Source organism: Centropristis striata, chromosome 4 (assembly GCF_030273125.1).
Source record: "Centropristis striata isolate RG_2023a ecotype Rhode Island chromosome 4, C.striata_1.0, whole genome shotgun sequence".
Classification (NCBI taxonomy): Eukaryota; Metazoa; Chordata; class Actinopteri; order Perciformes; family Serranidae; genus Centropristis; species Centropristis striata.
The window spans coordinates 18,342,239-18,359,464 of record NC_081520.1 but is presented as its reverse complement, the minus strand read 5'-3'; the positions used below and the strand labels follow the sequence as shown (position 1 = coordinate 18,359,464).

At 36.7% G+C, this 17,226-nt stretch overlaps 1 protein-coding gene across 1 annotated transcript; it reads right to left on the bottom strand.

Annotated features, from left to right (window-relative positions):
* Nucleotides 1-1,216: 1,216 nt before the first annotated feature.
* Nucleotides 1,217-16,782, bottom strand: klc3 (kinesin light chain 3). Its single transcript, XM_059331449.1, has 14 exons — nt 16,584-16,782; nt 14,167-14,412; nt 13,772-13,837; nt 12,391-12,555; nt 11,389-11,464; nt 9,667-9,812; nt 8,750-8,832; nt 8,253-8,340; nt 7,635-7,736; nt 6,736-6,909; nt 6,394-6,493; nt 6,049-6,229; nt 5,065-5,131; nt 1,217-2,791 (listed from the first exon to the last, which is right to left on the bottom strand). Exons 2-14 carry the CDS (start codon nt 14,374-14,376, stop codon nt 2,708-2,710), a joined length of 1,542 nt encoding a protein of 513 aa, XP_059187432.1. The 5' UTR covers nt 14,377-14,412; nt 16,584-16,782; the 3' UTR covers nt 1,217-2,707.
* Between the last annotated feature and the right edge of the window lie 444 nt (nt 16,783-17,226).

Below are 17,226 nucleotides of genomic sequence, written 5' to 3'. Positions count from 1 at the left end.
GAAGTAAGTTATTGCTATAACAAATTTAAAAGCGCTCAAAGAAATCTATGTCCTATTAAAAGCTAGTTTACTATTTATAATAATGAGTTGCTATAAGTTATGGATTTCAGGCATTTCAGTGAATAAGCATTGATGTAACAGACACACTTCATTAGGCTACCTGTGCCTAAAAGTTGTTCTTCAGTCATTCAAAGCTTTCGCTCAGTCTATTCGTGGCTCCAACTTTAGCTGCTTTTGACTGTTTTTACAGGTTAGCCTCTAACTTTGTGTGCTTTTGGCTCTGGGCAGATTGGTCTATTTGGCTGGTTTGCTGAAATATTTTGAATGGATGCAAATTTGTGTCATTGTATACAGTTGTGTCATGAAATCTATTTTGTAGCACAGTACAGACGGGTCGATTTCAAGTTTTGCCAGTCTGGTGTACAAGCTTAGTCCAGGTTGATTTTATGCAAACTGGCTGAACTGGCTTTTCATCAAAAAGTAGCTGATATCAGTAATATGTGCAGACAATGTGATATCGCTAAATCCAAGTTGTATTGCATTAGTAATAAATAGGAAAATGTGATTAAAGGGATTGTACAGACATTGATATACCAATAAGCAGATAGATAGCCAGAGAATTAGGTCACACTCTGTCTTTGTGTGTTTAAATTCAAGCTTCTCTCTTCTTATACTTGCATGTTCTCGCATGCAAGTATAAGCACACAAATTGAGACGCAGCATCAGCCTCAAAGAACTAAAATATGGTAAAATTTTGGATTTAGAGCCGATGTAAACAAATCAGACTAGAGGTGCATTACCTGTTGCTCTTTAAATCGCGGAATCTCTCAGACTCATTATGTTTTACTCAGTGTTTGGCTTAATATCAGACCAATTTTGAATTTTTACAGTGACCAAACCCAACTCCACCATGCTTATGATGCCACAACTGATGGGCACAAAAGAGAGAAAGGGCTCTCATATAAAGTCTTTGTTCAATTCAATCCAAGGCCAGCTGAAAGTCCTCAACATTGACTCAGGCACACAACAATAACTTTGGGTATCCAGATAGCTTACAACTATTTTCTGAAGACTGTTGACACAATACAGTGGATACATAATTGCTGCAATTGAAATGTACTTAAAATTAAATTCAAGTATTGATTGATTTAACGCAGTTTAAAAAGTGTTTACAGTGTGCAAAAATATCCATCTTTTAACAATACCATCTTTAAAGTCAGATATGTGCGTTCATTTTGTAGAGCTGGTGTTTTTATATATAGAAACATTTAAAAAGTTGGTCCTTATTCTCATAATGTGGAACAATATAACTGGGCTGTAACAGAGACCAACTTAAGTAAACACATTTGTGTTCTTATTGATAGCTTTGACAATATCATCAACACACATTTAAATAACTTCTTTAACAGTTTAAACTTGATAGCTTAGATTTTCCCTCGTACACTCAATGTAACATTTACATTTTGAACGTTGTGCAGACAACTTTACAACCTTGTGCTTCGAGAGAATTTATACAAATTTTGAAAAAACAATCGTTAATCTTTAGAAAATGTAAAACATAAATAATGTAACATTTTTTCCAGTGTCCTGAAATGTACCTAAAAGGTAACATTAGCATTAGGAAATACGTAATACGTCAAACGTATTATTCAATACATTACAGATAACTGTTAATGTTTATTAACCTGTTAGACATGGTCTGGTTTAAACAGAGAAATGTGAAAACTTAGTTTTCTTACAGTATAGATGCTGGTATTATTTTAGGTAGTCTAAAATGTTTTTTTGTTTTTTTTAAGTGATGCATCGACTCAAATATTCACCTTGCTGATGGCAGTAGTCGATGTTTGTCTTCTGTGCTGCATTAGTTTAGCACAGACTAAATGTTGCACTGGTTATTTTTATACAGTTGCTGGCATGAGCTAAGAGTGCAGCGGGTACCCGAGTGCACTTTATTTTTGCTTTATTAATTGCATTTAATTTATGTTCCAGAATTTTTTTTTGTTGCACTATGTAAGTACTGAAGTCATTAATCAGCTGAAAATGCCTTTGAAGCAATTTTTCCCAAAATATTTTTCATTGTTTTATAATTTAGATTCAATTTGTGCTCATTTAAAAATAGTGTAATAAAGAGCTGAATGAAACAGTTTATTTTTATGATTTTTTTTTGTTATTTTCGTGTGTTTTCGTTTTAAGTCCGCATCAGCCCCGAATTTCACGATCGATGCATCCCAATTTTTTTTTTTTTTTATTTAATTCTGAAGTTAAAGGTTAACTTGAATTCATAAAATTAGTTTGTTTCTAACCTAAAACCAGGAAGGAATGATATTAAATTTCAAGTGAACAGGAAGGAAAGTCTATAGTGCAGATATGTCGATGTGACCACAATATTCTTGTCACTTTTTGTGGACCCTTGTCATTATTTGAGATGAAGACTTAATATTATTAAGATAACTGTGACATTTCCTCAATGGAAAAGAAAACATTATTAGATCTGTTATTTCATTTTTAAAAAAGGATAATTAACCAATTTGCAAGCAAATTATTTGCTATTTCCAATCGTGACGACCATCTCTGTTTTTCTTGAGGGGGACTGAAAGTTGGAGTCCAGTTTGTTGGAAGACATCTGATATGAGTGATGATTCAGTGTCTGGTTATCTTTCCAGGTAATCTAAGAGGACAGGTGTTGTGTGGAGAAAGTGTGTGTGTGTTAGCTGGTACCACCGAGTGAACCTCGTCGATTCAGGCTCTGCGTGCTGGAGCTTAGTCCTCGAACATCCGTCAAACGGCTCGACTGAGAAACCAAACCAAACACAGAGTTAAGTCATATCTGTGACTGGATGTTCAGCTACAGTGACCTGATTACATGAATCAGTTACAAACACACAGTTTTTCCTGCGTGGCATATGATACAATGTCATTTTTTATGATTTCTTTATTCATACATTAACCATTTCTTATGTTTCTTTAAGGCCTAGTGTACTGTGATTTTTTTTTCTGTCATACTATACTATGCTTTTTTTCGTGAAATTTGGACGACATGCTATACTATGACTTTTTTCCAGGAAATTTAGACGACATGCTTTACTATGACTTTTTTGTGAAATTTGGATGACATGCTATACTATGACTTTTTTTGTGAAATTTGGACGACATGCTATACTATGACTTTTTTGTGAAATTTGGACGAAATGCTATATTATGACTTTTTTCGTGAAATTTGGACGATAAACTTTTTTATGGCATTTTGAACAACATACTATACTATGACTTTTTCATGAAATTTGGACAACATGCTTTACTATGACTTTTTTCGTGAAATTTGGACGACATGCTTTACTATGACTTTTTCACGAAATTTGGACGACATGCTATACTATGACTTTGTCGTGAAATTTGGACGACATGCTTTACTATGACTTTTTTCGTGAAATTTGGACGACATGCTTTACTATGACTTTTTTCATGAAATTTGGACGACATGCTATTTTATGACTTTTTTTGTGAATTTTGGACGATAAACTTTTTTTATGGCATTTTGAACAACATACTATACTATGACTTTTTCATGAAATTTGGAAGACATGCTTTACTATGACTTTTTTTTAAAATTTGGACGACATGCTATACTATGACTTTTTTCAGGAAATTTGGACGACATGCTATACTATGACTTTTTTCAGGAAATTTGGACAACATGCTATACTATGACTTTTTTGTGAAATTTGGACGACAATACTATATCTTTTTTCAGGAAATTTGGACAACATGCTTTACTATGACTTTTTTTGTGAAATTTGGACGACATGCTATACTATGACTTTTTTTCCGGGAAATTTAGATGACATGCTTTACTATGACTTTTTTTTAAAATTTGGACGACATGCTATACTATGACTTTTTTGTGAAATTTGGACGACATGCTATACTATGACTTTTTTCCGGGAAATTTAGACGACATGCTTTACTATGACTTTTTTCCGGGAAATTTAGACGACATGCTTTACTATGACTTTTTTGTGAAATTTGGACGACATGCTATATTATGACTTTTTTCGTGAATTTTGGACGATAAACTTTTTTTATGGCATTTTGAACAGCATACTATACTATGACTTTTTCATGAAATTTGGAAGACATGCTTTACTATGACTTTTTCATGAAATTTGGACAACATGCTATACTATATCTTTTTTCAGGAAATTTGGACAACATGCTTTACTATGACTTTTTTGTGAAATTTGGACGACATGCTATACAATGACTTTTTTGTGAAATTTGGACGACATGCTATACTACGACTTTTTTCAGGAAATTTGGACAACATGCTTTACTATGACTTTTTTGTGAAATTTGGACGACATGCTATACTATGACTTTTTTGTGAAATTTGGACGACATGCTATACTATGACTTTTTTCAGGAAATTTGGACAACATGCTTTACTATGACTTTTTTCGTGAAATTTGGACGATAAACTTTTTTATGGCATTTTGAACAACATACTATACTATGACTTTTTCGTGAAATTTGGACGACATGCTATACTATGACTTTTTTGTGAAATTTGGACGACATGCTATACTATGACTTTTTTGTGAAATTTGGACGACATGCTATACTATATCTTTTTTCAGGAGATTTGGACGACATGCTTTACTGTGACTTTTTTTGTGAAATTTGGACGACATGCTATACTATGACTTTTTTCATGAAATTTGGACGACATGCTATACTACGACTTTTTCCGTGAAATTTGGATGACATTCTGTACTATGACTTTTTTGGTGAAATTTGGACAAAATGCTATACTATGACTTTTGGACGACATGCTATACTATGAATTTTTTCGTGAAATTTGGACGACATGCTATACTATGACTTTTTTTTACAAAATTTGGACGACATGCTTTACTATGACTTTTTTCACAAAATTTCAACGACACATTTGGCAAATACAATTTACCAAATACATCACTGAATCGAGAACTATGAGAACCTGACACATTTACCACACCAAGTACATGCACGTCTTTACTTTAAAACAGATGAAAACACTCTGCTCACCTGGGTGCCGTCCTGACTTTCTCTAGCCCCAACATTCAACACATTCAGAGAGTTCGCTCTCTTCATCCTGAAAATGGGACAGAATATCAAAATTAACTGAGGGGATGTTTATTTAACTTGAACCAGTAAATGACAAAATCAGAGTGCATCTATGAGGAGTTAGGAGTGGGTAGATTTAGAGTTGTTCCGATTCCGATATCAGTATCGGAAATTGCTCCAATCCTGTCGAAAATGCTGCATCGGTATCTGCGAGTACTGGAGTCCAGGCACCAGTCAGATACCACGTAATTTATTAAATTAGTAATCTATTTACTGGTTTGCTCCTTTAACCTCTAGCTGTTTTAGAAGGATGAGGAGGAATTGATTATGTAACACAGACACAACAGACACAACAGACACACACGTGTCAGAGCAGGTTGATGGAGGCTTGGAGCTAAGCTAAGTAGCTCTATCATGTCGGCAGTGTGGCAATATTTCACACTGGAATCTCCCTCCAGTAAGACTGAGACATGTAACGTGTGCAAAGATAAAATCTCAAGGGGAGGCACAAGTGTTGCAAATTTTAACACAAGCAATTTAATTAAACAACTGAAGATGCGTCACCCTAAAGAGCACGACAAATTTTCTAAAACAAAAGGGAAAAAGAAGGACGAGCCGCAGCAGCAAACTCTGGAAGCTGCCTTCCAGCAATGAGAAAAATTCCCCAGAGACAGAATAAAAGATACCAAGATAACAGACAAAATCCTGGAAATTATTATTTTGGATGACCAAAAACTGTGGGATTTCGCGGCTTTATAACCACAATAACCACAATGATAATCATATCACAGTCATGCAGGTGTAGTATAATATTTTTTTTTCATAACATACTGGTATCAGATCGGTACTCGGTATCGGCCGATACCCACAGCACAAGTATCGGAATCTGTATCGGGAGGGAAAAAATGGTATCGGAACATCTCCAGGTAGATTAATGTCTATTACCCAGCATTCCTCTGGGTTGTTTCCTCCATTCCGACTCCTCTCAACTTGCGGACCAGTTTCTCACTGCTTCTACGTATCGACTCTCTGAGTTTGGTGAAAGAGCCGCTACGTTTCAGGTTACTGAGTCCGTCTTGTCCAGAGCCCCCGTCCTCAGAACCAGACCAGCTGGGACGACCGTCTCCTGGAGGACGGATGACCAGACAAAATGAAAAACACTCGACAAACCAGAGTATGATGAGCATGCAATAAACAAAATAACCCCTCTGTGTTGGTGTTCTAGCCCATCTTATATGCTTGTCCCTGCAGTGCTACTGCTTTCATTCATAGCACTAATAACATATGTACCTTCTACAGATCCAAACTCTTTTTCATGTGCTCTGGTCAGGATCTCTTTGTAAAGAGCTTCAGCTTGTCGGTACTTCCCCTGCTTTAGATAGCATGATGCCTGAGAACAAAGAAGAACAAAGACACAGGACAGGATGAGTGTAGAGACATAAGGTTTGAGTGATGTAAAAGTGACAAAAAATTAAATTTTATGGAGTTCCATCACACAAAAAAATCTGTGGTCAAAATTTGATTAGCTATTTTAAATATAAAATGGTGACTTCAGTTAGGAAAGCATGGAAATACAGAGGAGTATCAGAAAACGTAAAAATGCAGAAATCCAACATCCAGGTTTCCTCTCACCAGATTGTTCTTGGTTTTGGCCACATTGGCATCGTCTGGTCCCAGTTTGCTCTGGTAGATGTGCAGAGCTCGTTCGTAGTACTGCTCCACCTCCTGGTACTTGCCCTGGTTCTGACACAGCAGAGCCAGGTTGTTCAGTTGCTTGGCCACGTCTGGGTGATCTGTACCCAGAACCTGAGGAGGCATTTAAACACAAAATACACTGTAAAGGCAAAAAATACATGATTGTTTCCATAACAATGACAGTGTCTGATACATGCAACATAAAAGAGGTCATACAATAAGCCATAGAAAAGTCATAATGCCATGAAAAAGTCATAGTACATTATCTCTTCTAAAATGCCATAGAGAAGTCATAGTATAGTCCGTGTTCAAAATGGCATAAAAATATCATATCATAGTATCGTATGTCGATTTTTGTCAAAAAGCGTAATTTTTTAAAATGCCTAAAAATGTTAAAATTGCCCTATTACGGTCTGTGGATACATATTATCATATTAAAAAAAACACCATATTATAGGCCGTCCAAAATCTGGAGAGAAAAAAGTCATACTATAGTGTGTTGTTTTTTGTAAAAAAAAATTGTCAAATTTTTAAATGTCGAAAAATGTTAAATATTACAGATTATGGTTTGTTGATACATATCACATAATTTGTGCAGAAATTAGGGAAAAACACCATATTATAGGATGTCCAAAATTTGGAGAGGAAAAAAAATCATACTTTACTATAGTCATAGATTAGTATGTCATCAAAAAATGCCATAAAAAGTCATAGTATAGTATGTCGTCTAAAATGACATAAAAAAGTCATAGTATGGTATGCCATGACATTTTCATAAAAAAAAGTTAAAGTATAGTTGACACAAGTGTAGAATTACAGAATGTGTATTCTCTCACTTTCTCTCTGATCTCCAGAGCTCTTTTACACAGCGGCTCTGCTTCCTTGTATTTTCCTCTTTTCCCATAAAGCACTGCCAGGTTGTTGAGTGTTGCTGCCACCTGCACAAACACACAAAAAACATTAGACCAAGTTAGATAAATAAGTCTTATCTAAACAACATTAAGCAACATATTCACCCTTTGCACCCACAACCCACCAGCGGGTTTGAAAGGCATGTATTCTAAAAAGTCGCCAATATTATATATACCATTTATCATAGCCAAACAAAAATAATCAGATTTTCACATTTCTGACAGCACGAATCATGTGTGATGGATGGATTTCATGTTCAAAATGAATCAAATAAATTCCAGTTTTTCAAGTTTTTTTTTCATTTCATTTAATGATGATTCCAAGCACCAATGAGTAAAATTAATACAACAAAAGAGATCAAATCAAATAGATGATGCTGTGTGGTTTAGGTACCCCCCACCCCAACTGTTCCTGTTCTTTGTTCTGTATAAAATGTTAAAAATTCCTCAATAAAAAGTGAATTAAAATAAAGAAAGAAAAAAAGAGAACAAATCAGTATTTATTCCAGGTTAGATCCAGTATGTGTCAGCTGGTTTACTTACAGCAGGATGGTCCATTCCAAGAGTTTTCTCTCTAATCGCCAAAGCATCATTCAACAGGTTGGCTGCTTCTTTGTATTTATTCTGATCTCTGTTGAGACAAATATGACACTGTTTCTCACCTCCAATGATTTTTTAATATAAAATAATTTGCTTTTCGTAAATGGAGTTCCTTATTCAAGTGCAGGAACATTGTTTTGTCCAATATTGGATTTCACTGCTGCTTATTTTTTCCTGTTAAGAGCTTCAAGTTTTATAAAAAGTGCATAAAAGTGTAATAACAATAAGTTATTAATAAGAGTATGTAGTGTATTTAGTGTTGACTGCATGGAGGTTGGTGATTAGTAACTGTTGGAGAAACTCTTTTTCATGAATTTGTATTTATTTATATATATTTCAATTAAAGTTTCAGCTACTTTGATTTTGTCTTGTGTGTATAAATGCAGTTGTTCATTGTTTGTTTCTGAAAAATCTAATAAAAAAGTTTTTGGAGCTCTCACCTGTATACCAGTGCCAGAATATTCAGCATGGTGGCTACGTCTGGGTGGGTGTGACCTGACGACTTCTCCAGGTCTTCCAAAGCCTGTTGAAACAATAAAATAAGGCACTTTCACACATTTGACTGAATAAACACTGCAAAAAACATGAAGCTTACCAAGTTTTTTCTTCCTATATCTAGCAATAGTATCTTAATTATATTGTTTTGAGTATAATTTACCTACTGACTATAACTTTATGTGCTTATTTAATAATTAGTATTACTGTTATGTGCTTATGTAATTATCTCATTGTTTAGAGAATTATTTTTAGGATTGACATTGTGAGCTTTTTCATGCTTTTCAAGCTATTCATCTGTTGAATATGGTGAGTTTTTACCTAAAATATTTGTTCCAGTTGAGAGTTTTAGTTTCATGTAGTTTAAATGTTATTTCAAAAGCATTTTCTACCATCAAAACATGCTCGTTTCAAGTATTGCTGCTTATTTTAATGTTACTACAATTGGGTTTTTCAAGCCACAATTACTCAAAATAAGTATAATTGTATACATTTCAAGACATCGTTTTTCCAGTTTCTAGATATTTTTACTTATTTAAAGAATTCTTGCAAAGAAAAATTTACTTCCTGCACTGGCAGATAATTTTAATTGTTTCGAGCATATATTTGCTTAATTCTAGTTATTTATTTCTTATTTGTTGTCAGTTGGTTTTTGCAGTGTAACAATTTACATTTGTGAACTCTCAGTGGGGCAAACTGAGCATCAGCCTCTGGTTGTAATCTCTAGAGATACATTGATAGATCAGCTAGTGATTGCAGCAATTGCAGCATCGCTAGTAATTTGGGCCTAACACCTGCAGAAACAAACATTAGGGTCCAGTGTGTTACATGTGAGCAGTATGGACGTGAATGTCCCTCACACCTGTTTGCAGAGCGGTACAGCGACCTCGTATCGACCCTGGGACGCGTACTGGATGACCAGGTTGTGGAGCGTTCGAAGGCGGGCGGGAATCTCATAGCCGCCCTGCTGGGCTGCTGCTGCTGCACTGCTGTGGTGAGGCTGAGACACTAAACAGCAACAAACAGACAAATATAAAGAAATGCAGAACTTGATAAGAGCCTGGACTTGACTTAAGCAAATGAATGAATCAGCGACATTCATTGAAATTGTTGTTTCAAGTGATAGTTTGGATATCCAGTGTGAGGCTGTATGAGGTGAGCAATGTACTGCTGTGGCTAAACAGCTAAACTTTTCCACAGAACTGAAACTGTTATCTAAGCTCCAGTCCTTTGACATAAAACAGTAATTTTCCCTCACAGGACACAGGAGTTGCTGTTCTACACTGCAAAAAAAGGTGTGTCTAAAAACAAGATAAAAACACTAAATCTGAGGGAAATGATCTTGCTGCATGGACAGATAATTTCACTTGACAAGATTTCCTAAATTAAGATTGTTAAATCTAGAAATAAGCATGTTGAACACTTAAAATAGGAAATTAACTCTTAAAACATGATAAATTAAAGCTGCCAGCAGCGATGAACTGGCCCGAGCAGAGTGACCTGATGATTATTTGCTCTTACCAAGATAAAAAAAACTTTATATTTATAAGGTTTGGATAATTTATCCTGTTTTAAGAGTTAATTTCTTATTTTAAGTGTTCAACATGCTTATTTCTAGATTTAATAATCTTAATTTAAGAAATCTTGTCAAGTGAAATTATCTGTCCATGGAGCAAGATCATTTCCCTCAAATTTGTGTTTTTATCTTGTTTTTAGACTAAACACCTTTTTTGCAGTGTATGCTCCAGATTCCTTTGACATAAAACAGTAATTTTCCTCACAGGACACAGGAGTTGCTGTTCTACCACTCCCTTGATTATGGCTTCAGTTCCCCATCATAAATAATGGCAAGGTACAGCAGTGAAAATACTGTAAATATAGCCAACACTTGAACTGATATTGTATATTTTAGGTAGTTAAAATACATTTGCTGCTGACCTGTCCACAGCAGTACATTGCTTAGCTTCCGTGCCTGTACTAGTGTTAAGTAACCCCGTTCAAAAACGTTGAACTATCCCTTTAACTCTTGCTGTGCAGCTCCCATAAATAAATGTCCCCTCTGTAGTCATGGTGTGACTCACATTGCACTGTTTCTAGAAAAAGGAGGTGCTGTTATACAAGGAGACTTCAGATTAACAGTTGGATTCTCTGCCTGCTTTTAAAGAACAAATTTAGCTGGATGAGAAAATCATTTTACCATCATGTTTTACTCTGAAGAGATCCCGATGTGCAAAGTTATTATCACGGCATGCGACTAAAATTTGACATCAGAGCTTGAAATGTCTTTGCTGTGTGTGAAGAGTTAGTTGTTCAAAATACAAGCAGCAGCAACACAGTTACACTGAGTTCATCTATTAACAATAAAGTACTGTTAAACAGCTGCACATGTCTTTTAAAGTAATAAACATAAACATCCTGTGAGAAACTAGACAGACATTAAAATCTCCCCATGCAGTCAGTTTGTTTCATTTTCTGAGCTTTTGAGATTTCTTACACCATCCTGACAAAATCAAGGTGAATAGAAATCTAAGATTGAAATGTATACTGTATTTTACAGGTAGAGAGATCCTCAGCCGAGTCTTACTCTGTGACTGTTCCTCGTCCTCGGTAGGAAAGAGGTCATCTAGAGACTCCTTGGTGGAAGACGTGTCTTTGTCCTCCTGAAGTGGGAACAAAGTGAAGTGGGACACACTCAGCAAAGATCTGCAGCAAAATATATTAATTTTAAGTGTGTACGATACACAGTAGATGTTAATAAGGTCTGTAACTGTCTCTGAGACTGTTTATTTGCTTGTTTTTGTTTCATACAAATGCATGTGATTAAAAGGTAAAAGTAATAAGGTGATTAAAGTGCAATAAATATAAAATAAATATGTCTTATAGATAAAATGTTTGGTTAAAATGTATTTAATTTTGAGGGACTTTTATTGTGAAGTATAAGGGTCTGATTTGAGGGCATTGTGTTGAAATGTGAGGCTGGGTCAGTTTATATGGTTCAGTTGCATTATGGGTAAGAGCTGTAGAGAAGAGCAACTCCAGAGTAACAACTCTACATGTGGTCCACACGGTAACTTTCCTTTTATATGTTTCACGTTCATGTAAAACGCTCTTAATGTGCCCTATTGTGGATATTTTGTGATGTATTTGAAGTTCATTTATTCCAGCTATTACGGTTGTGTCTATGTGCTTTGGACATTACAATGATGCTTAACAGTGAGTGGGAGTTGCATGTGTTTTCAAACTTGTATGTCTTTATTTATTGTAGTTTTCACAGCGTCTGCTGAAGTACAGAGAGAGAAATAAACCTTCAAGACATCTGTATCAATCATGGTCATTCATTTCATTGGACTGGTGGAATTACAAGGCCAATTCTGATTGATATTTTATAAATGTGTCATTGTTGCCTATTGTATTTGAGTATTTCTGCATTCTTGGGTCCCTAAACAATCTTTGAATAGCATACATTTGGTATCACTGGAAAGCTGATTGTCTTGTGGATTCAATGAGTAATGATAGTGATAGAAAACTTTTTCTGAAGAAACACACACACATATTTGTGTTTGCATGCAGGTTGTTTTGTCCTCACCAGCTGCGGCTCCTCCAGGTCGTATTTGCGTATGGACGACATGAACTGCAGGTGTCTGTTCTGCTCCTCCAGGGTGACCACGTCCTGCTCCCTGTCCTGCAGACGCTGCTGAGCTCCTGCCAGCTCGTCTCTCAGCCACTGGTTCTCCTGACAGAGACGCCGCACCTGAAGAGGACCACACAAAGAACAAAGGGTGAGGAACAGAAAGAGGTAAGAGGAGGCATGGCTTATGAGGAGAGGAGCAAGTGGGAAGAGATTGTATCAACCTCCTTGGTTGATACGATCTCTTCCCACAGAAAACCCAAAAAAGGATTAAGTAAGTGAGTAAGAAAGCCCAAGAAGACATGAGCCGTGTTTCCTTTAGGGGGAAGAGTGTCCACCGGGAAAGTCTCAGGCCATGCCCTCTCAAATGTCCACTCACTCTGCGTGTCTCCATTACAAAAAGGCTCCAGAGGGATTTAGAGATTGTGGAGGTGACGTATGGTTTTCGACCGTCGCGTAATCGTTTAGCAACAGTTTCAAACGTGATCTGTGAACACATAAGTGACGGATTAAACACGGGAGACGCAACTGTGGCCGCCCTCACTAACTTTGCACAACGTCAGCAGCTGATCATAAACAAACCAGCATGGCTAATTATGCACAGCGTCTCCACTGATCATAAACATAGTGATCGTGAATTAACCGGCATCGCTAACTGTGCACCGTGTGAACACCTCCTGCAGCAGCAGCACAAAGACACTGTACTGCTACAGAGCTAACTGTTAGTCTGTTAGCAATTTGCAGACTGGACGCTAAGGGGTTAACATCCCCTCCGGCTCTGCAAATGGGAGAGACTGCTGCAGGAGGACTGTGCCGCTTCAACTCGTTCTTACTCTTCTTAATGAGCCGTCAGCCCCCGCAGCTCGTTCAGAAGAGTAAGAACGAGTCTCGAAAAGTCTCCAATAACAACAGAAAAAGTCTCTGGATTTGTTGGCAGTCACTTTCTTAAAAAACAGTTGCTAAGGGGGTCTGAAAAGTTGCTAAATATAGCAACAAAGTCGCTAAGTTGTCAACACTGCTTTGCCGGCTTTTACAAATGGCGCGTGTTGTTGTGGCGTCGAGTACTACGTCACATCCTGCTTAGCTTTCTATCCAATCAGTAACCAGGCTGTTTTCAGGGGAGAAAAACGGCCCTGCTCTTCTACAGGGACAAAAAAAGTCCAGACAAAAGTCCGCTCCGGGCGGCTCATATTCAAATTAGGGGCGTTTCAGCGAGTGAGACCCGCCTCATTCAGGGTATTGAGCTGTAGTGGAAACAGCCCTATGGTGTTCTAAAACTTCCTCATCTCTTCTATGTTCTGCAGTTCTTCTTCTCTTTTGTTGTCCTGCAGAAACTCACCTGAGCACGTAGCTTCTGTTTCTCTGCCTCCAGTGAGCCGAGATGAGCCGACAATGCCATCATCACCTGGAGGGAGGAGAAGAATTATATGCAGAAAAATGTACTTTAATTTATAAAAGCGAACATCAAACATCCAAAAAAAACACATAAAAAAGAAGATATTAGAAAAAGATATTAGACAAGTATTAAAATGTATATTTAAAGATTTAATAAGATTTAAGATGAGCAGGTAGTGTGAAGCTGAAAACAGCTGCATGCTGCGGCCAAAAACATCCTATGAATGTTGTAAAACAGAAAGAATGAGCCATATGATGTTACAACGCTCTGCAGAGCTTATACCGGCTTTAAATGACAACAAAGAATAAGTCATGATATATTGTGTTTCTCTAACGTACCTGTGCCTCGCTCAGCCCCAGCTCTATGCTCTCCAGTGATTGGCGGATGATGCCGCTCTTCTCCTGCTCCACGCTGCCGCTCTCTGCCACCGGCCGGCTCTCCATCACCTCCTGCAGGTTCTCCAGCAGGAGGCGGTTTTCTCCTTTCAGCGCCTCCAGCCCGGCGATCACCTGCTGCGTGTTGCACAGAATCTCCTCTGCCGACAACATGGCTCCAACTCTGGGGTTACTCCTCTAACAACTGACCTGGGAAGAGCACAAAGAGCAACACATACATTATAGAAATGGTCATTATGGTAGTGCATGTAGTAGTGGTAGTAAAAAAAAAAGAAGCAGTAGTGTTATAGTAGAGATAGAAGCCGGATAAGCAGGGCGTGTGGTATCAGAAAATAGAAAATATATAAAAGATATAGAAAATCTTTCCTGCTTCATGCCATCACACTGTACAATAACAGCTAATAGTCTGGTTCAGAACATATAGTCACTGTGCACTTTGTGTTTTTTATGCACACTGTTCACTGCACCTTATTTGTTTCACGGCACCTATATTTTTATTCTGAATATTTATATTTTATTATGCACTAGAATTCATACTCCTTCTTTAGACATTTTTATTTTTATTGTATTTTATTGCTTGATTATGCCTAGGTTGTTATTTTTATTCAATTGTGTTGTTATTGTCTCTGTGTGTAATGCTGTTGCTACACTGTAATTTCCTAGCTTGGGATAAATAAAGTATATCTATCTATCTATCTATCTATCTATCTGTCTATCTATCTATCTGGAGAAGTAATAGAATATTTAAGAGCAGTGGTGGAAATTGTATTTACGACACAATAATAGTAGTTAAAGGAACAGTAGTAACTGTTCTTTTATTTTCAACTTGGTTTGAATTCAGCTGGTGACGCAGTCCCACTGTGGTGTTGAATCGTTAGATTAAGGTTAATAGCCGACATTAAAGACTTTTCAAAGTAGAAACAGGAGCAGATGTTTGGACTTAGTTTGGCCTAAGAGTCAAAATGAACCTGTCTAAAAAACCCCTCTATTTCTGCAGGCTAAATCTGCAAAGAGGCTGTGATTTGTTGTTGATTTCAATTCACTTCAGTCATGAAATAGAGCAGATTTTAAACATAAGTATTCAGATCTTTTACAAAAAAGTTGCAACACCTCAGTGTAAAAAATACTCCTCCAAGGAAAACCACATGCAGACAAAATCTTACTTAAGTAAAGGAACAGAAGCTGTCACCATCAAAACACACTTAAAGTGAATTATTAGTGACTAATGTGGAAGCATCAATGCTGTTCCAGCTGGTAAATATCAGTTTATTTATGTTATTTATTATTCATTTTACTATATACAGTAACTTAAGTTGTTAGATAAGTGTAGTACAGTAAAAAGTATAATATTTGCCTCCAAAGTAGTATGCAGTAGAAGTGTAAACAATCAGTGAATTTTAAAACAATTCTAAAGGATAAAAGAATCTCTTCCCTTGGTCAGTGTGACTGCTCCTTATAATCTCTACTGAGGCTCCTTCACTGTTGTTGTGATGCTGGATTTGTATTTAATTGTTTATGTTAACTGTGTTTAAATGTTGCAACTTGTCTCTTTTTATGCTGCTTTTCTTGGCCAGGTCTCTCTTGGAAAAGAGATTTTTTAATCTCAACGAGACTTTTACCTGGTTAAATAAAGATATATATAAATTAGTACAAAATGAAAATACAGTGCTTGATTATGTGTATTCAGTTATATTCCACCACTGGATAAAGATGTTCAAGACATGGTTTCTGCTGTTGAAATTCACTACTTTTGTTACAAACTGTCAGCAGTTTTTCTAAACCCAAACATATGATGTTTCCTCTTTTCTGAGGATCTGAGAGGAGAAGTGGGAATGCAATACAAACGTTAAAGTACATGCATAAGATGCAGAAAAATCCAGCTATTTGTTGGTTTGGTTTTAATCTGTAACAAACCTCCAAATTGTCAAAATAATCACAAGAACGTGCAGCGATAGAAAAGCTGGTGGGGGGTTTAATCACAGAACAATGGACACAATCTGCCCTGTTTTCCACTATTATTCCAGCCAAATGTGTAAAAATATAGAAATAAAAACACATTTGCATGTAGGCTATATTAGTCTCTTTGTTTACTGTGGGCGGTGCAACAGCCCTCAGGGTCAGTTTGCATGACAGGAATAATGTAATTTTATGCAAATGTAAACTCGACACAAGCTTCTCCGCTGTCACAATGCCGACTGCGTCACATTACAAGATATTTCTGATCATTTTTTGGTAAAAACATCATCGGCTTTATACTGTAGAGCATCATGAGGCTGATAATTCTGCAGTGAAACATGATGTAAACACAGAGACAGACAGACAATATGTCAGACCCACATCAACAGTTATTTATAGCCTACCTGATAAATCCAGGCTCCGCGGCGTGCTTTCCTCTTTTTGTCCACTCTGACCTATTATTTATAGTTTTATTCGTAAAGCGGGAGCGGTCATGTAAAGCGGAACATTTCCGCTGACAGTATGTTTCAGTTTGTTTAGTGTTGAACAGGTGGGACGGTAGAATAAAGAGTAGAAGCTGTGAAGGATTCACCTGCTGCTCCTCTCAGCTCCTCCTGTCATCACACATTCATTAGGGTCAAGCTAGCACAACAACACACCCAACTTCCGGTTTACACCTTCACAGTAAAACACTTCTCAAGCTACAACTTGGTGCATTTTACTGCCACAAAAAAGAAGGTTCCTGGGACCTCCTTATGTATGTCCCTTTTAATATTGACATGTATTCTGCCCTACAAAGTCTAACTGCAGTAACTAGCAAAAGATAAAACTGAGAAAAACTGCTTTAAAGTTGTTGTTTTTTAACGTTTTTTAACTGGACAGCCAAATGGGTTACAGGTAGGTCAGTGATATGACACTTATTTCTACATGTATTGAGGATGGCATTTTTATGCTCAAAAGTCATTACGATTTATTTGACCTTTAACCCAAAAAAATGTAGTTACTGCACTCTGGTTTTGCTGTAAAAGGTTCTAATAGTAATGATAA